General features: G+C 35.2%; 3 protein-coding genes across 3 annotated transcripts; 1 reads left to right on the top strand and 2 right to left on the bottom strand.

Moving 5' to 3' along the window:
- The first annotated feature begins 586 nt into the window (after positions 1–586).
- On the top strand, positions 587–8,801 carry LOC145556268 (GTP-binding protein ERG-like). The gene is made up of 8 exons (XM_081617920.1): positions 587–1,321; positions 1,918–2,007; positions 5,333–5,478; positions 6,357–6,515; positions 6,609–6,675; positions 7,186–7,293; positions 7,473–7,612; positions 8,511–8,801. The coding sequence occupies exons 1-8, from the start codon at positions 791–793 to the stop codon at positions 8,593–8,595; spliced, it is 1,326 nt and encodes a 441-aa protein (XP_081474046.1). The 5' UTR covers positions 587–790; the 3' UTR covers positions 8,596–8,801.
- A 2,677-nt stretch (positions 8,802–11,478) lies between these two features.
- Positions 11,479–14,234, bottom strand: LOC145556269 (putative nucleoredoxin 3). The gene is made up of 3 exons (XM_081617921.1): positions 13,209–14,234; positions 12,558–13,037; positions 11,479–12,421 (listed from the first exon to the last, which is right to left on the bottom strand). Exons 1-3 carry the CDS (start codon positions 13,368–13,370, stop codon positions 11,849–11,851), a joined length of 1,215 nt encoding a protein of 404 aa, XP_081474047.1. The 5' UTR covers positions 13,371–14,234; the 3' UTR covers positions 11,479–11,848.
- Positions 14,235–15,330: 1,096 nt separating this feature from the next.
- LOC145643203 (pollen receptor-like kinase 4) lies at positions 15,331–20,165 on the bottom strand. The gene is made up of 4 exons (XM_081694359.1): positions 19,502–20,165; positions 17,615–17,742; positions 17,128–17,578; positions 15,331–16,580 (listed from the first exon to the last, which is right to left on the bottom strand). Exons 1-4 carry the CDS (start codon positions 20,163–20,165, stop codon positions 15,895–15,897), a joined length of 1,929 nt encoding a protein of 642 aa, XP_081550485.1. The 3' UTR covers positions 15,331–15,894.
- Positions 20,166–20,799: the final 634 nt, after the last annotated feature.

Consider the following 20,799-nt stretch of genomic DNA (forward strand, 5'->3'; position numbering starts at 1 on the left):
TAACTTTTTCATCGGTGTTTGTGTCGAAAAATATTCAATTAAGGTTGTAGGGGTCATTTTAGTTTTTAAGGAACCGAATTGAGCTCAAAATTAGCAAAATAATAATGCAAGTGCCGCATTTTGCGTAACAAAAACATATCAATTTAGGGCTAACTATTTTTCGTTGTAAAAACGAGATACTTTCGTTATTTGACTAATTCCAAGCTCAATTCAGATCCTTAAGAGCAAAAATGGCTCCTAAAATCTTATTCGAATATTTTTCGACACGTAAATCGATAAAAAAGTTATATGAGGATGTAATTTACAATTTATAAAAACTTTTGGATTGCAATTTGTAATTTTTTTTGTAAATGGCTGCAATTTGCAAAATTTACCTTTCTTTTACTTTTGGAGTAACAAATGGCTACAATTTGCAAAATTTACCTTTCTTTTACGTAGTAAGATAAATTCTTTAAAAGGTTTTTGTTTTGTTTTGTTTTTTTTTTTTTTTTTTTTTTTTTACATCAAACAAAACCAAACAATAACTTTAAAAAAAAAAACCAAAAAAATTGAATAACGTCGTTTGGAGGCGAATCAATCCCCTAAAAGGCTAAAAGTCTAAAACCCTACAGAAACCCCAAAACACTGGACTCCATTCTTCATTTTTTCAGATTGCCATAATTTTTCTCCATTATATTTCTGTAACACCCATGTGAAGCTTCATCAATATTCTTATCAATTGAAATAATCAATCTTTCTGCAATACCCATTTATGCAGGTTGTTTAATTCTGCTTTTCAATAAAACCCCAGATGAAATCTTTGAGAGTTCTAAGAAATTTGTCATCTTTATCTTCCAAACCCCCCAACAAAACCCATTTCAACCCCTCATTTTTGTGTCAATTTTTCTCTGCTCAATCCCAATTAGATCAACCAACAACCTCTGAAAATGAAACTGACAATGAAGCTTCAACTTTTGACAGTTCCCACTTCACTCTCCCATCAGAAAACACCCAAAAATTGAACCCCATTAAGGTGGAACCCACTTGGGATGAGAGCTTTAGGGCCAAGGTCAAGAGTAAGGTGTTTGGGGAAGAAGAACCCACAAAGGGGAAATTGAAGATTAAGAAGAAGGAGAAGGTGGGGAAAGGCGAGGAGGTGGTGGAGGAGGAGGAAAGGAAGCGGGTGCTAGCTCGAGCGCTACTCGAGGCGGCGCTCGATGCGCCCGATGAGGATGATGAGGAGGAAGAGGGTTTGGAGGTGAAGGTGGAGGATCAGAAGTCTTTGTCAGTTGGAATTATTGGGGCTCCTAATGCTGGTAAATCAGCACTGACTAATTTCATGGTTAGTCTTTTGCTAATTATGTTTGTTATTGAGGTTTTTTTCAAGTTAATTTTATTTCTATAATAGTGTGATTTCTGTAAATATATTTGTTATTAACTTATTATAGCAATGAGGTTTCCGGTGCTTTGAATAATTGAATGTCTTTCTAGATTGTAAATTAGGGTGCCTCTAATATGTAGAATTGCATTGTTGAGTCATTGTTTGCATTTATTATAAGGTATTCAATGCATGGGAATGATGGAGTTTAACAAAAAATGATACTTAATGTGTCAATATAGTTGCATTACTTGTAATTGGTCCGTGCCTTTTGATTTAAAAATCTTAGAGAATGGATGTTATTGACTGTATGAGAGCTTGAGAAAGTAAAGGTTTAAGAAGTTTATAGATAAGAGAGAAAGGAAGCAACTTTTTATCTGTTGTAGTTGTTCATAGAACAATCATTTTATTCAAATGTTGGAATGTACATGTATCCTTATGGAAGGAAGGTCTAAATGTCATTGGAATTACATATGATTTTTGTTGAAAATGTATTTATCCTGGCTTAAATCTCCCTGTTGGTTTTAATGCAAATGGATGTTTCTTTACGTGTATTGCAGGTTGGGACTCAAGTTGCTGCTGTTTCACGTAAGACAAATACGACTACCCATGAAGTTTTAGGGGTGATGACCAAAGGAGATACCCAGATTGTATGTTATGTTCTCTAATTGCTCAAATAAATATAGTTGTAGATGCTGCTTTGCCCTATCTTTATAAGATCTGATAACCTCACATGATTGTAATTCTAGAGTATCTTTGAGAATGAGATTCATTTAAACTCATAGAAGTGCACAGCTGCACACATATGATGTGCTAGTTAACTTGCCAACTAACCTTGCATGTGCCAGACTCATACCTTGCCTGATAAAGAAGGTGGTTCAGGCACAGGGCCACACAGCCCTCCGTTCACCAGGAAGGCCTTATACCAGACCGAGCTTTAAAACTGAAGCCCTTTCAATAGAGAATCGAACTTCTATTTTTGTTGCTTACTAATTGCAAAACATGTTGCATTACGCAATATATGTAAAATCAAGGGCGGAGCCAGGGGGGTTGGTGGAGGCCTAGCTCCCCGTGGCCCAACTGGTGGCCTTTTTATTTTGAAGGCTGGCTCCCATAGATATATACAATAAAGGTGGACTCATATCTAACTTTGTAGTGTATACCTTAGTGGTTACTGGTTAGAGTGGATTATGTAAACTCTTATCACAATAGGTCTGGTGTTCAATTCTTGTGGGTGTTACTTTCATGTATTTTTTTTTTTTTTTAAAAAAAAAAATTATTTTTTCAAGGGCTATTTTTTTTTTACTCTATATTTCTTTTATCCCTTCAATCCTTCTTTTTATTTGTTTATCAATTGTCTTGATTTCAAACTTTCTTTAATTATTTTTCCTATATTCTAATTTACTAAATTAGTAAATCGCATAACTTTTTGTAAAATTATTCTTTATTATTTTATTGATTTTTGTGTAAATGAATTACAAGAGCAATACAAAATATAAACTGGAAGGACATAGGAGGAAATCAAGCCTATACTCTTATATCGTACACAAATCCTTCGCCTTAATCAATGAGGCAAGACCTCATAGGTTGTAATGTTAATTATTTTGACGAAATATTTTATGTTGCTTTATAAAATATAGTCAAATCTAATTTATAATATCACAAATACCGCTAGGAAATACAGTACTATTTTACTTAATTAATCTTGGCCTCTCCATATTTCAATTCCTGGTGTCACCGTGGGTAAAATCAATTATGGTGAATAAATGGAGGATTAAAGGGAAATTCTACATGGTGGCCTTTCAGATTGAGAAATTCTGTTTGATGGAAACTTTTTTTTTGGCCATAGTTTCCTAATACTACCTCTGTTTTTTATTAGTTGTCATATTTTGGCTTTAGCACTATTCACACACCTCCCTTTGATGTGATTTACATGTGAAGAAAAATATAGTCAAGTGAGATCTTGTTAGATTCGTCACATTGTATATTGTCCAATTATGAACTTTTTATATTTTTTTGCTTATCGCTAATTAAAGACATAAATGATTGAATTTGTGCATTGGCTAACGTGAATAAAAAAACGTGTCAACTAAAAAGAAATGGAGGAAGTATGTTATAAATCTATTTAGTGTCCTTTTTCATTAAATGGCTAACCCTTTCTGATTTTGGGTTAATTTTTAACCCCAATTCCCTAAATTACTAACCCACACCACCACCGTCCACCCACACCCAAAACTAGCACTTTCCCTCCATTATTCCCTGTCAGCCCGCTCCCTTCCTTCATCCCCTCAATCATAGCAGTTTAACATCCCCTTCATTCGCTGCCTCGCCTCCCTTCATTCACCCACACCAACAACGCACCACCGTCACAAGTCGCTGCCCAGCAAAGTCAAGCCAACACCAACCTACGACCGCTGCACAAACAGCCCCTGCCCTCAAATTGCAACCCACCACTTTTTCTTCCTCAATCGCTGCTAAAGTAAGCTTCAATGGAGGGTATAAAAGCTCATAGTACGGTTCAATGGAGAGGAGAAAGTGGTGTGGGTTATTTTGGGGGAAGGGGGTGGGATGATTTAGGTGGTTGGGGTGGGTTTTTGGGTGATGGGCTTGGTATCTGGTGAAGGGGTGGATTCGGGTGGTGGAGGTGGCCGGGTTTTCGAGGTGGTGGGATTTGTTTTAGGTGAAATGGGTGGATTCGGGTGGTGAGGTTGCTTTTGTGGCTGGGTGGGTGGGTTTTTGGGTGGTGGGGTTGGTTTCGGGTGAAGGGATGCTGGGATGGATTTGGGTGGTGGAGCTAGCAGAATTTTTTGGGTGGTAGTGGCTTAGTGGGTGGATGGTGGTGGGGTCAACGGTGACGGCAACTTAGTGGCTGGATGGTTGTGGTGGCTAGGTGGTGGTGTGGTGTTAGCAATTGATTTAGGTTAAGAAATTAACCATGAACCAATGGGTTAACTATATTAATGAGAACTAGTTTTTTGACCCGTTCGATGGACGGGTTGTTACTTGGGTTAATTATTTTCATATATAGGTTTGCTTTTCAAAAGTTGAAACTTTTGATATAATATACGAGTTAATTGTTTCATTGCTAAAACTTAAAGAAAAAAAGAGTCAGAATAGAACTGTGAAAGAAGTCGAAAGAATTTGGTTAGGTATACCATATATACATGAACATTGTGGGATATGAAATGTTATATTAGTTTAAGTTATATTTTAAGTCTAGGAGATGAAAAGACAATTTTTATTAAAATTTATATGTTTATGTAATGTGTACTAATTATGGTGGAAATGAAACACTTCATTTTCTTCCTTGAATTTGCAAGTGATAGAATGTATAAAGACTTAACCAAAAATATCAAGGGAGGTGACATGTGATATATGGGGTAATGAGTGACTTGTGATGACATGTGTCATGTGAAAATTTTTTGGTTTGTTTTTTTAAACACTAAAGTATAGATACGCACACTACATAGAGTTAATCTAATGTAAAGGGTCACTAGAAATTATGGCCAAAAAAAGTTTCCACCAAATAGAATTTTCTAATCTTGAAGATTACCATGTAGCATTCCCCATGATTAAAATATGAAGGTGGCTACTGATTCCCTTTCATAAATTTTGCTTATTTTGCTTTATAGGATAAAGGCCAAAGGGGCACCTTTGTAACTTCTGTGTGGGTCAATTGAAATTAGTATTTTTGAAAATGATGCTTTAGATGGCATATTTGTATTTTGAGCATGCAGTTCTTGCTCTTTTATGAAGTGGGGACTAGGGACTGTCTTTGGTGGAATTTTTTTTTAACTCTTATGATTGAGGGCTCTATTGATTACTCTTTCCTGTATCTTTAGATCTTGGCTTTATTGTATCAATACATATAATGATATAATGTTGCATGTTATTTCTTCTGCAATATTTTTGAAGGGGCATCAAGCCAGATTTTTTAAGGCATGTGTCAGTATTATATGCTAATTTCCTGTACAGTGTTTCTTTGATACCCCAGGACTGATGCTTAAGAAGAGTGGATATCCAGCAAGGGATATCAAAGCTCGTATTGAATCTGCCTGGAATTCAGTTAATCTATATGATGTGCTCATAATCATCTTTGATGTTCATAGACATCTTACTAGGTTAGTTTTTGGTTATAGTTTATAGAGAATTTTTCCCGTTCTTTTGACTGCCATCCAAATTCTTTGTTATAATGTGTACGTTGCTCTCTGCCAATTTTGCTGAGCTACTCCAAGTTGGATTAATCGTAATGTTTTAACTCGTTTTTTCTGAACTTCCATTCAGTTTGGGCATAGGGTTTATGTAACTGATACACTGATTTAGTCTAATGCATATATGACTTCTGTGACTAGTTATGGGTTTGTTCTCATTTTTTTTTTTAAATCTTGAAATGTGAAAGTATCACCAGGGGATAATTCTACTTCAGTATTGGATTCTGCTAAAATCTTTTGCTCCACTTGTATATTGCTTCCTTTGTTCTTGGTAATATGTAACTCTCAATAATCTCTAATGTGCCTAAATGTCAGTCCTTAATTCTTCTTAGTCTTGCTAGAATGTTTGAAGCAAATTATATTATACCAGTAAGGTTTTTCGAACCTACTGAGATGGTGGATGCCAGTAATTCTTTTCTTGCATATGTTTTCTTTTGGTAATTATCTGAGTATGATAAATCTGGTGCAGTTAACTCATAAAACTTTATACTTCATATAATATTGCTACTGAGGTAGAGATTTGTTGAGGTTTTTCTGGCATCTGATGGTTTTCAGCTTATATCTGTCTATTGATATTTGATCACAGCTGCAAAATTTAATTGGTTAAACTTGTCCAATATGTGACATTTATTGCAATGATGTGTGATGATAACTACATTTGTGTTCTTCATGGTGTTCCATATGTATGATTCTTCATGCATGCCTGTTCATAATTCTTTTATCTGAGTTCACAAAGTAAGTCATAACTTATCCTTAATTGATCATTTTAATCTGTCCTTGATTCTCAGGCCTGATTCAAGGGTTATTAGACTAATAGAGCGCATGGGGTCTGAACCTAATACAAAACAGAAGCGTATTCTCTGTATGAATAAAGTTGATTTGATTGAAAAGAAGAAGGATTTGCTGAAGGTTTCTGAACAATTTAAGGATTTGCAAGGATATGAAAGGTAGATTTACATTTTTTTTATTGCTTTGTATATATATTAGGTTTTAGTTGTGCAGCAGAAAAGCTGGTTTTCTGATTTGCTATGTTCTACTAGGGTTTTCATGATATCTGGGCTGAAGGGTTCTGGCGTAAAAGATCTTTCTGCATACCTGATGGAACAGGTACCTCTTATACTTTTCATAATAAATTTTGTGTTAATGCTGCACTTTTATATTGGCTACAATGAATCTTGCCTATAAGATTTTTTTTTCGTGCACACATCCTTTTACCTTTTCATTTCTAAGAACTTATATATCAAATCTTAGGGGGTTTAGTGGCATAAGTTCTGGTTAGTTGAATGCTTGGATCATTATGGGTACACTAGCATGCTTAGTTTCACTCTTGGAACTTCCCAGAACAAGGCTCTCTGTTACCTAAGCAATAAAGATTTTTTCCCTGATTCTGGTTGATTCTATTTTGATGTGCATCGTATATACATCTCGTGACTGTGAGTTTGTCTTTTTCTTGTGGTGCTTGCACTGCTTGTTATTCTATATTTTGAAATTTAGTCGTCTTTTAAGTAGGTTTCCTTACCTCCCGACAGTATTCTAGATGGATATATCTGCAATTTGGAGTGGCAGTGTCTTATTTGCCAAATAAAAATGCCTTATTGCTGCTTTTTGACCCTGTAGGCAACTGAAAGACCTTGGGATGAAGATCCGTTCACAATGAGTGAAGAAGTTATGAAAAATATATCCCTGGAAGTAGTCCGTGAGAGGTTGTTAGATCATGTGCATCAGGTAGTGCATTTCACTTCTCTACATCTTTTTATCTGATTCTCCCTTGCATTATTATTTTTTTTCTTGTGTTGCATTTTTGAGTTGGAAATATGGAATTGCTAAGCACATTAGACCATTGCTGTATATCAGAGATTTTTAGAACTTATCAATTAATTCGTTTTATTTATATTTTTTGGCAGGAAATCCCATATGAGATAGATCACCAATTGGTGGACTGGAAGGATTTGAGAGATGGATCGTTGAGGATTGAGCAACAATTTTTAACTCAAAAAGAAAGTCAACGCAAGATACTTGTGGGGAAAAATGGCTCAAAGATTGGGTATGTCCTCTAAATTTAGTTTCTGTTTCTTGTATTACTCTGATCCAAAGACAAGGGTATGTCAACTTTTTTGATACGGGAATAGGGGACTTAGTTAACCTAAGTGGAAGACTGGAAGTAGTAAATCAACATAGGTAATTGGGTATGCCCCATGCTTGTCAAGTTGGATGAATGGAGCTGACTGCAGCCTTTATCGCCATTCTGTCTTTTGACATTCTTTTCTTTTCATTATTTCTTTTTCGTTTGCATGTAACCGAGTATCCAAATAAGTATTACTTTCCTGAAACTCACTCAATATCCTGACAACTGACAAATGACAAGCACCTTCCGTAACAGCTTCTATTTTGATATATTCTTGTGCTGGCTGACAAAAGTATTACCTGTTTGAAATAGTTATCTGCAAAGAAGTAATTTTGTTGTTGCCACAGAGTTCAGTCCTCATTAATGTTTTTGAGGATGAGTTGATGTAAAACCTTAGTGATGAACTGCTAATTCAAAGCCCTGAGAATAATATATCCCTTCTTACTGATTCTTTTCCTAATCAAAATATTTTGGCCTTTTATACCCTGTTTACTTTAGGATTCTTGGTTTTGTTCTATGACTCACTTTCTTATTTTGGAATCTAATTTTGTTAAATTTTACTGAATTACTACTCCCAGTGGCTCCAGATCAGGTTTCAGTTTTAGGAACCGTTTGTACCCAGTTCTGATTTCAGTTTCAAAATTTTGACCTGATAGTGTTACTCGTCCTAGTTTTTAAAACAATTGCTTTGTATCGAAGTCAGATTTACTCTACTTCAGCAAATTAGATGGGTCTGCTTGACCTAAGTTATCTTTCCTGAGAACATTCCTGTGTATGCACTGAATACATGTGTATTGTTCATGTGATTTGTCATTAGGAGGATCGGTATGGAAGCAAATGAGCAGCTAAGGTCGATTTTTAAGAGAAATGTCCATCTCATCCTGCAGGTTAGAGTAAAATAGCATGGATTCTGGAAGCTCTTATACTTTTTGTTGTATATATATCAAGCATTACTGAAGTGTTATGTATTTCATTTTTTCAAGTCAATACATCAGTTATAGGTTTATATTTTCTCTATTTTTTGACTTGGAAACAAGTAGGAGATAAATGTATCTCATAAGAGTCATAACCATAGCTTGGAGTTCCCTTGTTCATTTTCTGTAACTTTTTATACACAAAATTTTGATGAATTTCAATATATCAGTTTGTATTTGAACAAGTATGATTTTGAGTGATTCCTTTAGCAAGTCTTCACAAACTTAAACTTCCCATAGCTTCAAATCTCAGAGACATCCTATCAAAATCATAGTAGAGTAGGTATTAAGTTTTTGGAAATTTTGTCAGAAAAAAATCATTTATGACAACTTTTTGGTTGGAAAAAACCTTAGAAATTTTTTTTTGGCAACCAGATTGTAAAATATTTTTGTTGAAGACAACAAAAACTCTAATTACCCTATTTATCCTTTAATTTTCCCTAATTAGCCTTTAACTCTGAATTAATTAATTATACTAAATAAAAAAACATAAAACACCCTACCCCCAGCTCAGCCACCCCTTCCCCTGCAGCAGCCGCAGCGGCCAGAATCGGCCCCGCCCCTACTACCTGTCGTCTACCTCCCCCTTACCCCGCGCCGGCGCCGATGCCGCCCCTACCCTGGTTCGTCGGGAAGTTTCACCTTCCAAAAGAAATCGCACAAACAAATCGCAAATTTCGCCGGCAAGTTATCAAAACAAATCGCTCAAACTTCGGACCCTTTGAATCTCAATTTTGGAAGAGCTTTAAGCAATTCTAATGAATGCCCAAAATCCTAGATGACGAATCCCCTTTCCTGAAATGGGTTGTTGATTGCGGCGATGATGGTGGCCACTCTATTGGGTGGAATTTTTGGGCTAGCGTTTAAGAGGGTAGTCGCGGCGAGGGTAAAGGGGAAAGGGAGGGGGTCGGTTCGCCGGTGGAGGTTGGTCAGTGGGGTGGGGGGTTCTAGGCAGAGGCTAGGGATGGGAGAAGGGGTTGCTGACTTGCTGCCGTGGGAGGGGGATCAATGAGAGGGTGGCTCAAATTAAACTTGCTTGACTAGACAAGTCAAGAACAATAGCGCACTTTCTCTCTCTAAGTCTAAGCCATCTCTATCCTTTAACCGCCTCCACCGCCTCCCTCTTTCTCATCCCCTCGCCGGCGAATGGCGCGTAGCCGTCGCCGGCGAGCCCAGCCCTATCGTTAGTTTTCTTTTTTCCTGTTTAATTTTTGTTTTGTTGGTCTTTTGGTGAAGAAAACAGTGGAATTGCAGAGTTGGTTTTCCTTTGCCTTCTTCGGTGGTTTCGTCAGCTTCGTTGTTGGTTTAACGAATCAAGAACCAAAGGCTATTCTTAACGCCGTCGTCGAAAGGATTTGATTAATTAATTTCCCGACGGTAAAGGTGAAGTTAAGGCTAGGGTTTCCTCGCGTTTCCAAGGTTAATTAGGATCCGTGAGGGGTTCTTATTGCGGTGCTCTTGAATTGTTCTTGGTGGTAAGGTTTGGTTCTATCGGTGAAGCTTATTCGGGTTCTGTGCCTTCCTGTTACCTCCCGTAGGTTTGGGTGCTTGTGTTCTTGTTGTATTTAATTTGCCTTAGTTTAGTTATGTTGTTCAGTTGTTTTGGTTGTTGTTTTTAAATAATTCTCTACCTCTGCTTAGTTATGAGTTAGAGTTACATGGTTTAGTTTTCGTTTTGGAAGTTTACGAAGTGTTCCCGTTGTCTTTGGAGCCTTGTTGGTCGGCTTTAAGGGTTGTTAGTTTAAGCAATCCCTTATTAGTTGGGTTGGGGGTCCGTCTAGAGGCCTTGTCGGGATGTGAATATGTTCCCCTGGTAGTTAACACAATTTTCCAGGGGTTGGAATTAGTTGTGCAGGTGGATTTTTCCTGCAAATATGGAGTTTGCAGGAGGAGGAGGGAAGAGTTTTGTTTGTTGCTCTTGTTGCTTGGTTACGGGATGATATAGGCATTCATGCAATTGCAGTCATCCCTTTGTTAGTTTTGGTGATGGAAAAATCAGCCATCGTTGTTAATCGATGTCTTGTAGGAGGCTACCCATCTTTAATGTTTGGGTTAAGCAAAGTCCTCCAATTTCTTGCATTATCTCTTGATAGAGGTGCAAGAAGAGAACCTGCATTTGGGTGCATGGCTTATCTAGAGTCATTAAAGCATATGACTCCATTGGTTTTATTCCCAAACTCCTAGGATGCAGCTATGGTTTTCAACCCCTAGGAGTGGAATTGTGTCAATGCTCAAAGGTCCGTTCGTCGGTACATTCAGCTTCCGGTTCTTACGTCTCTCAACAACTTCCGTCTTGAGTTTGCTTAGGTGTCAGTGCCAATTTCGGTTTTCTTCGATGCTTATGTCCTGCGATGTTGGTCCATCTCGACTATCACGGTTAATTTGGCTTCTCTTGGCCCACAGTTTGGATGTGGTTCGATCCTCTTGGTTGTCTAGGCTCCGCAGCTATTGCTATGCTGCACGACTATTTCAATATTGTGTAATCTTCGTTCTTCCTCTAAAGGTAGGTAGCAAGCCCCATATGTGGGTTTGTTTAGGTGTGTTGCTTAGTTCTTTTAGGTTGTAATCCTGTTTTTCTTTAGTAAAAAAAAAAAAAAAAAAAAAAAAAAAAAAAAAAAAAAAAAAATTAAACTTGCTTCACCTAGCAGACCTGCATCAATACTAATTATTAAATTGATTAGTGAGAATTATGGATAATATGAAGAATTAAGGGGAAATTAGAGGTTAATTGAGTGATTAGAGATCTAGGTTCTTCAACAAAAATATTTTACAATCTAGTTTCTCCGCGCCAAAATTTTTTATAATAAGGTCTTTTCCATCAAAAAAGTTGTTATAAATAGTTTTTTTTACAAAATTTCTTAAGTTTTTTTAAGCTGAAATGGTATCCTGTTAGTCGTTGAAGAGAATGCTCTTATAATAGTTGCCATCCCATGCTCTTTCAGCTTCTCGAATTCCTGTATTGCAAGAACATTAGGAAGATTATCTTGCTCTATAGTTCTAAGTGTCAATACAAAATTCTTTTGTCAATATGTGAATTACAAAAGTTTTGCCATAAAGAATAGTATAGAAGGTTTATGCACAGAGAATCTCTGTGCGTATATGAATATATGATTGTGACAATTATTTATGTACGAATAGTCTAATGTTGTATCTTGGCTATAGAGGCTATCTTTTATTCATCCTATTCCACACACTTTGGATGAAGGTCATAGTCGCACACATCACAGGAGAAAGACCAAAACCTTCCTTGCTTTTTGCAAGCATCACAAACGTAAGCCTTTGCCATGTCTAATTTAAGCTCATGTACGTGCTTCGAGTCTTGAACTTTATGGGGCAATTTATCTCCTTCTTTCCTTAGAGAGGCCTCGATTCCTGCAATTCGTGGTTCTGTGAATGGGAATGCCATGGCTCCATACATGGAGATCATAGCCCTACCATTGGAGCTGATGGTTTTTCCATCTGGTCCAATTAGTACAAGGGTTGGTATACCTTTTATGTCGAAAATCCTTTTAAGGTCTTGCCTGGTTTTATCTTCGTATGGAATAGCAGGCCATGGCATGGAAGATAAGCTGCAGTTGAATTCATCGTGATCCCTATCAGTTGATATGAAGATTACTTCGAATGGTTGGTTTAGGATAGTTACAAGCTCCTTGTAAGACTGAATAAGTTGTGAGGTGAAATTTCGAGCAGGAGGGCACCAATGAGCTCCAAAATACAAGCCTATTGTCTTACCAACCAGCTCTGACACCAGTATCTGCGTAATTAACCAAACATGTCCTTATTAGACGAGGAAGAAATGTATGTACAAAAAATAAGGTTAGGGGAAGAGGAATGACTTGAGCTCCTATCAATTAGTTAAGAGCTCCTAAAAAGACTTGCTACATATATACCTTTCTCCCATTTCTCGAAATGAGATAGTCCCTTCCAGCATGTGCCAAAAGCTCTTCGATTCTACCACCTCGACGCTTTCTTTCATCCATTGCTCTTAATTCATCTTTTCTTTCTCTTGTAAATGGAAAGGCATCAGCACCATAATCCTCAACCAAACTAACAACATTATCTTCAACAATATTTCCATTGACACTGAGAGGAATCAGTGCTGGGATAAGATTAATGTTGAATAGACGAGTTAGTCGTGTACAGAGGTTTAAATTGAATGGAACAGCAAGCCAGGGCATTGTTTCAAGATGCTTAGTGTATGCTTCTTCATCTCGGTCAGAGGATACAAATAATATCTCTAGATTTTCTCCAGTCTTCTTCAGAGAGTTATACATTTGTATCAGACTGGGGGTAAAGGCTTTGCAAGGTCTGCACCAGTTGGCTGAGAAGAATAGACAGACTGTTTTTCCGTCTATAGTGCTCCATGGTACCTAACCAGCAAGTTATACTCCTTAGCAACTTACAAAATATTGCCTTAGCTAACCTTTTGAGGGAAAGTTGATGGGAAATATAAATTAAGCTTTAGAAATCATGTTAAGAAGACATAACAAGAACAAAATAACTAAGACTAGCATATAGTAACTAGTCTACAGAAGTAATACCTTTCCACTAGCAGATGTGAGGAACTCAATACCTTCAGAAGCTAATATCTTTGTAAACCCGTTTTGGCCAACAGGCACGGCATGATGATCAGGTCCAGCCATGGCAATAGGAACTAATTCTGTTCTTGATACTGTTCTCGTGTCTGTTAGGCACTTAATCATCAACAGAAAGAAGCAAAATTTACAGATTACATTAACCTCATAAGGATTTTATAAACTTCAACCGTAATTATTCAAAAAATATGTTGATTCTAAATATGCAAAGTAGTCAAAATGTGGTGAAAAAAATGTTTGAAAAAGTCTACCAGGACATTCAAATTTGATTTAAGGGGGTGATGATGATTGTTGTTGTGGTACTCAGGTTATTTTGGTTGAGAGAAAATCTCAAATTTGGTTGGTTAAAAGTCAAAGTAAGATTATTTTTTTGGTTGAGACAAGCACAAGAAGTTTAGCACTTTTGGGGCTTACAGTACAGTATATATTTTCCAAACATCAATATCAAGTTTTATGAGGCACAAGCTGTCAGATAGATTTGGATAATTCAGAATTAGATACCCTACCAGGTATACTTTATTTCTTTGTTTTATGCAGCGCAGTACTGTACATTATTCCCTTCGTCTCAAAATAAACCACACTTTTTTATAATTTATTATACTCCGTAAGATTGAATTCTGATTTCTAACCATCAATATTATTTGAAGTTTGAACATATTAATGGTCAATATGATTGAACAGGAAATTTATCTAGAGATTAAGGGAGTACTGTCTTATAAATCCTCTTAAACTTTGTCAGCAAATTGAAACCTTTCCAGCTTATCTGAAACACAATTATTCATTATTCTTTTTGGAGTTCAAATAGAAATACAGCTTATCTGAAACTAAACCCACTTCACAAGACTCAGAGACAAAGATGAAGAAAAAAAAAGAAAAAAAAAACATATATATACAGAAATCACAATTTAACTCAATAAACAGAAAATTTAGACAAAATGATAGAAAAGATGAGATTTTTATGCAAAAAGAATCAATATTTACCATAAAAAGTAATTAGAGATTGAAGGGTATACCTCAAATTAAATGGGGTGGTGAAGAACTACTCCTTTGATGAATATCAGCAAAGAAAAGCTTGGTCCCAGTATATAGGAAACAGAGAAGATAATGGATACGGAGTATTATTTATTTTGGGACAAAGTGACCAAAGTAAGTAAGGCAAGTTAAAGCTTGAGCTTTATTTATTTATGTGATAAACTTACTTGGGAAGTTGGTATTGTTTGGAATATCCGAATTTATGGCTTTGTTTCAATCCTATTACGCGTCTTTATTGTTCTTTTCCAATTTAGAGTGTGTTTTTTAGTGAGAGAATTGAGCATGAAAAGGACTGAGAAGATCATATTACAAGGGCAATCGGGATTCGTTTTGGGTCATATTCGAGTAATACTGATTATATTTGTGATAGAGTATATAACATATTCCTGGGCCTCAACCATCAGCTTAAACTTTTGGTTGAGTTTGTCCACTAACATGGTATCAGAGCCAGCGTGACACAAAGGTCACGGGTTCGAATCTCATCCACCCCTCCTTTAAAGTGGAATTAATTCGCGCCAGGTATGAGAGGCCTGTGCTGCATCCACATTTCAAACCCAAAGAGCCTTTCATATGAAGGGGAGTGATAGAGTATATAATATATTCCTGGGCCTCAACCATCAGCTTAAGCTTTTGGTTGAGTTGGTCCACTAACAATTTGAGTTTTTTTTTTTTTTTTTTTTTTTTTTTTTTTTTTTTTTTTTTCAATTAGCAAACATTAGTCCGGTAATTTTTTCCGTTATTGGTCAACTTCACTAATGGTCATATTTTGGGTCTAAGGAGTTCACCAATGATTATATCATCGATTTTTTAAATTTAGAAAAAGGTAATGAAATAATATTATCCTACTCCGTAGTTCTTTTGTCAAATGGTCTGACCCAATGTTGTTAGTAAAATGAGTTAAAATCAATCTTCATTTCTTGACTTTTGGGTTTTATTTATTTATTTATTTATTTATTATTTTTTAATTGTAAACTCTATAACTTCTAGTAATAAATTATTGTTTTTTTTTTTTTTTTTTAACTTATATTAATCCCGTTAAACAAATTATTTATGGTCTGACAATCATTTTTCTTCAGAATTGGTGAAAACAGAATTTAGGGAAATAAAACATAGGAGATGGAATTAATCTAAATAAAAATATACTGCTTTATGTAAATATAAACTCATTAAAAAGCCATAATGATTTACAGAAGTAACATATAAAAATTCCCTACAGTATATATATTTTTAATAACACTAGCTGTATGTATCATGTTCTATTACAAATACTCTGTAATTGATACCTCTATTTCACACCTCAGCCTAATTAGAAGAAAGGAATTTAAAGCTTTAAAGTAAAATTAACAATTAAATGGATAATTAGAAACAGCAAAAATAAAAAATAAGGTACAATAAATTTCTCACCTTTTGTTTTACATCCAACTATTCAAGTATGCTGCAAAACTAACATGAATTTTTGAATATAAAACTGCTACCTCAAATTTCAAGTATACTCGATCCCTTTGTCCGGATTCAGTTGTCACGTGAGTGTTAAATCCAAACCACGGGATTACTACTACACGTACGTAGTTATATTCCATGATTATTATTAGTCCCTAAATCAAACAACTTCTTCAGTTGTTATTGAAGCTATTCTTGAATATGAACTCTCAGAAGAGAATGATCTTCCAGAATATGATCTTCCACTAGGAAAATCAGCTAAATCATCATCATCCATCTCTTTTAATTCCTCGATTTTTTCGACTGCATCTCTTAAACTCCATCTTTTCTCTTCATTCCATTCACAACACCACATTCCAATCTTCAACAACTTCAACATTTCACCCTTACAACTTCTTGATGCTCTCATTTCCATGTCGAACATTTCACTGGACCATTCTTCCTTAATAACGGAATCAACCCAAGTGGCTAATTCGTCGTTCCCACCTTTTCCGTGCTTAAGATAATTTGCTGGGAACTTCCCTGTTAAGATCTCTAGTATAAGTATTCCAAGACACCAAACGTCGGTTTTTTTGGTTATGGTGTTGTTTTGGGTGAACTCTGGTGACTTATACGCGACCATGACTTGCTCACCGTGTTCTTTGTTGATCAATGGTGTGAATGCATAGTCCGATAACAAGGGTTCGAATTTGTCATCGAGGAGTACATTGGATGATTTAAGGTGTCCGTGTGGTAAGGCGAGTTCGGGTAGCTCCCTATAGAGGTATGCTAAGCCTCTTGCTACTCCCTTGATAATCTTTAACCTTGTAGACCACCTTAGTCCTGGTTGATCCGGAGTACGCTTTCCTACATAATAGATGATAATATAAGAATACATGTTTACTATAAAACATGCACCAGATATGCTCATGAGTCCTGACTTAAATCAATAAGGGTCTATTCTCTTCGACTTATTTTCAGTTTAGTTTAGTTTAGTTTAGTTCAGTTTAGTTCCTAATTTCCTTTCTCTCATAAAATATTCAGTTTAGTTTAACTTATTTCAGTCAATCAGAACAGATGATTGGTAGACCGAGTGTAAAATTTTAAGAAATTTGGGATGATTTAGGTGGTGACTTGATCGATGTGTGATAATTTTTTTTTAAACAGAGTGACCAAGGGTGCTATGGCAAGGTTGTCTTATATGTGCAAATTAATGAATCGGCCTTTAAATGCAATTAGGACCCATTACATATGCACGTCACAATCCACAAGTAAGCTATACATATACTGGCATGTCATGACACACAAATATGCCGTTTTATGCTAAACACAATTATATAACCAAAAAGATTCAACTAGGATGTGTAAAAAGAACTAGAAAGAAATTAAAGCAACATTAATTAGGAGAACTTACCATGAAGATGACTAGCCAAGCTACCATTCTCAACAAAATCAGAAATAATAAGCTTCTCATCCCTTTTATGAAAGAAAGCAACTAAAGGAAGCAAATTAGGATGTCTTAATCTTCCAAGCTTCTTAATCAACTCTTGAAACTCTTCTTTTCCAACATTATTCATTTGCCTAAACCTCTTAACCACAAAAGTTGGTCCACCTATAATTGCTGCCTTATAAGATGATCCAAAACTTCCACTCCCTAAAACTTCAGCTGAGGCCTTAAGTAAGTCTTGCATCTCAAACTTTTGCCTATCATTTCTTAAGAAACAAAGCTTTCCATTGTCACTTTTCTTGTAACTTGTTGGCCTCTCTAGAGCCCTTGCTTGGTTGTTTGGGTACAAATCGTTCCCGCCTTGCTTTAGCTTGGCTTTCTCATGTGGTAGCATCTCTACATCCCTTGCAGTGATTTGCTTGCCGGTGTTTGTGCCCCGGTACTTGGTTAGTACTATGAATACCCCGGTCATGAACAACAATAGTGCCACGGTTATCACAATGATTAGGACCATGGATAGAGAGTTCTTGTGTATTGAAGGTTTACATGCTGGTAATGGACTCCCACACAAGCCTGGATTTCCTGTTTTGTCATATCAAATACAAGGAAGTTAGATACAAACTTCTACCTCAATTTGTTAGGATTAGTTGTCAATTGTCACATCGTCTCAATCCTCGTAATAATGAATTGAAACATAATTATTTAATTATACAAAGACATTTTGTAATTACGTGTCAGAAATCAACATATAATATGGAAGAATATGTGCCCTGATCTATCAGTAAGGATGGTATTAGTACATGTAACAATTGTCCAAACACTAGGACGAGTAAACTATTACCTTTGTTTCTCATTATTTTTTATGGTTATTTTTCTTGGATAATTAAATATTTTTACTCTAAACATTACAATTATATTATTTGACGTAAATTACCAAGTTAAAGAGAGTTAAAGATCTCTCATTCTACTCATTCATTTAGACAAAGTCAAAAACTTGATGGAGTGCATGAAAATTGGCAGTTTTTTTTAATTATTGACCATATAGCTAGATTCCTAGAATATATCTTAGTCAAGATCTTTCAATTATTGAAAGCAAAATACTTAAATGAAATTATAATTAAGAAATACATAAAAGAAAGAATAAGTTTGCATTAATAAGGAGACGGCCTACGTGAAATGAAAATGAACCAATTTGAAAGCAACTTAAATAAAATCAAATTAATATTTGGTACGTGTCCCTTAATTTGTTGTCATAAGCATATGAACGTTGAGGTGCGCAAATAAGTTGGTCAAGTGTTTGACATGGGCAATACATTATTTGATGTCTAAACGTGCCCACAACTACTAATTTATTTTGCATCATATACCAATAGTGATATGTATCATAATCAGTTGTTTTAGATGATTATTAGATACCCTTTAAAATCGACATTCAATTCTATCTAAATCAATTACGTCGGGTTACTATTCGAACAATATAATACTCTCTTTTTATTAGTAAAAACATTGTAAAAGTTTGTATGTGAATATTGAATAGTGTCATTAGTAAAACTGTTACCAAGGACATAGGACATTAAATAAAGGTAATAAAATTTATGTGTATTATTATTATTATTTTTTTAATCATGTATTAATTTAAAAGGCTGCTTATTAAAAACACTACCTATGGACTTAGTCTAACTAGCACACGACCTTATTATTTATTATTGTAGATGCCGTATGACTTTTATTTAATGATATTATTCTTCCCGTTCCAAAAAAAAAAAAAACTAGCACACGACCTTAGAAATGTTTGTTATAATAGTTTTTTGGCAAAAATATATAAACTTCAAGATTTTATTTGCTCTCACCACTATATATGGAAGTATGGAACTATATTGAGAGACTACGTAATTAAGAGTTCAATATTGATAATTTCCTAGCTAGCTAGATCGCTAACTACCCATCGCTAAATAAATGATGACAATAAACTTGTGTAAAAAAGTCATGTATTATCTTTTTAAATTGGGAAAAAAAAATGGTTCAAAAACAAAATTTGGAAAAAAATAATACTTTTATCCCCAATTTTTTCCAAAAAAATCATGTTTTTGCCATAAAATTTTGTATCATGGGCATTATCATAAATCCCTCTCCACAATTTCACATAAAAATAATCATTTTTATCACTATTATACTAAACAAATCATCAAAGTTAGAGAGCATAATGAACCCATAAATAAGTCATTAAAGTAAGTTAAAGAGACGAACACTGAACCCTTAAATTACGTTGCTTATTATTATAAGCTTTAATATATTGCAAGAACTAAAACATAACCAAAAGTAAAAAGAGAAGATTACTAACCCAAATATGTAGAAGTATTCATGTGAGCCAAAAAAGGAGGAACTTGACCATCAAAATAGTTGTTTGATATATTAAACACCTTCAATTCAGAGGACTTAAAATTTGGAACATGCCCATAAAATTGATTATTCTCTAAAGTCACCTCTAATAACATAGCCAAATTAGCCAAAGACTTGGGCACATTTCCTGTAAACGAGTTATTAGCCAAATGCACCTTCTTCAACACGGCCATATGTTCAAATGCATCATCATGAATTTCGCCTGAGAAATTATTGTACGAGAAAAACACCGATCTAAGCCTTCCTAGCTTGTTTATCGCCGGAAATGGACCGTCCAAACTATTATTCATAACACTAATAGTCCTTAAAGTTGACAATTGAGCTAATGTGTCAATATCAATAGTCCCCTTTAAGTTCATATTCTCAAGTTGTAAACCAAATAACGAACCTCTATTACATATAACGCCTACCCAATTCCTTGTGTTGTTTGTACAAGGCTGGACATTCGACGTCTCCCAAGTGCTTAGGGCATCGGTGTTCAAGAGGGATTGCTTGAACTTGAGGAGGATTTCGGCATCATTAGCTGCCTCAACTTGTAAGATTACCATCACCCAAAGAAGAAAAACAACATTGTTTAGCCAAATGGTCTTATGGTAGGCTAACATTATTGTTTTTCGAGCTTGTTACAACTATGTACTATAATTTTGTGGAGTTTTGAACATTTGGATGAAGAAGAGAAAAAGAAACTAGAAATGGGTTTAAAGGTATAGATGAAATAGTGCTAAGAATTGACCTTGGAATTTAGAATTGGTCATTGAACTTGGATATGTTGTTCGTTGTATGTTGTTCTTGCTATTTAGCATATTATTAGCTGTTTAAGCCGGCTTTATAATTAATAGTTTAGATTATATGATAGTTGTTGCTGTTATGATCTTGTTGGTTGGTATGTAAGTTTTTCATCTTAGTCTTGATTAATTAGCATTGATCATTTTAATAATCATGTATTATATAGAAGATTATAGTGAGGTAATCATTTATAGTCTTTCTCCACGAACACTTAAAGGTGTATGTGTTTCCATAATTTTTTTTAGTTTTATTTTTCTTTTTTAGAAGTTCCTTGTGTGAAACATTTTCATTTAAGTATTTTATTACTCATTTTTCTTATTTCATTTTCTCCGAATGAGCAAAAAAAATTATTTTTAGGTGCACCTACTTTAAGGTGCATGTAAATCTCCACTTTGAGAGTGGAGATCCCTTATCCCCCCTCTTCCTCAACTCCCAAAAGATTTAGTCATGTCA

The sequence above is a fragment of the Chenopodium album genome, chromosome 8 (genome assembly GCF_948465745.1).
Source record: "Chenopodium album chromosome 8, dcCheAlbu1.1, whole genome shotgun sequence".
Lineage (NCBI taxonomy): Eukaryota > Viridiplantae > Streptophyta > Magnoliopsida > Caryophyllales > Amaranthaceae > Chenopodium > Chenopodium album.

Bases quoted from the DNA above. Each gene is read 5' to 3' on its own strand.
- LOC145556268 (XM_081617920.1), top strand. From the start codon at position 791: ATGAAATCTTTGAGAGTTCTAAGAAATTTGTCATCTTTATCTTCCAAA. The intron at 1,322-1,917 runs GTTAGTCTTTTG...CGTGTATTGCAG, and splicing joins CAGCACTGACTAATTTCATG to GTTGGGACTCAAGTTGCTGC. The intron at 5,479-6,356 runs GTTAGTTTTTGG...CTTGATTCTCAG, and splicing joins GTTCATAGACATCTTACTAG to GCCTGATTCAAGGGTTATTA.
- LOC145556269 (XM_081617921.1), bottom strand. From the start codon at position 13,370: ATGATTAAGTGCCTAACAGACACGAGAACAGTATCAAGAACAGAATTA. The intron at 13,038-13,208 runs GTATTACTTCTG...CTTGCTGGTTAG, and splicing joins TCACATCTGCTAGTGGAAAG to GTACCATGGAGCACTATAGA. The intron at 12,422-12,557 runs GTATATATGTAG...TTAATTACGCAG, and splicing joins TTTCGAGAAATGGGAGAAAG to ATACTGGTGTCAGAGCTGGT.
- LOC145643203 (XM_081694359.1), bottom strand. From the start codon at position 20,165: ATGTTAGCCTACCATAAGACCATTTGGCTAAACAATGTTGTTTTTCTT. The intron at 17,743-19,501 runs GTTAGTAATCTT...ATGACAAAACAG, and splicing joins GAATACTTCTACATATTTGG to GAAATCCAGGCTTGTGTGGG. The intron at 17,579-17,614 runs GTACTAACCAAG...AACACCGGCAAG, and splicing joins TCATGACCGGGGTATTCATA to CAAATCACTGCAAGGGATGT.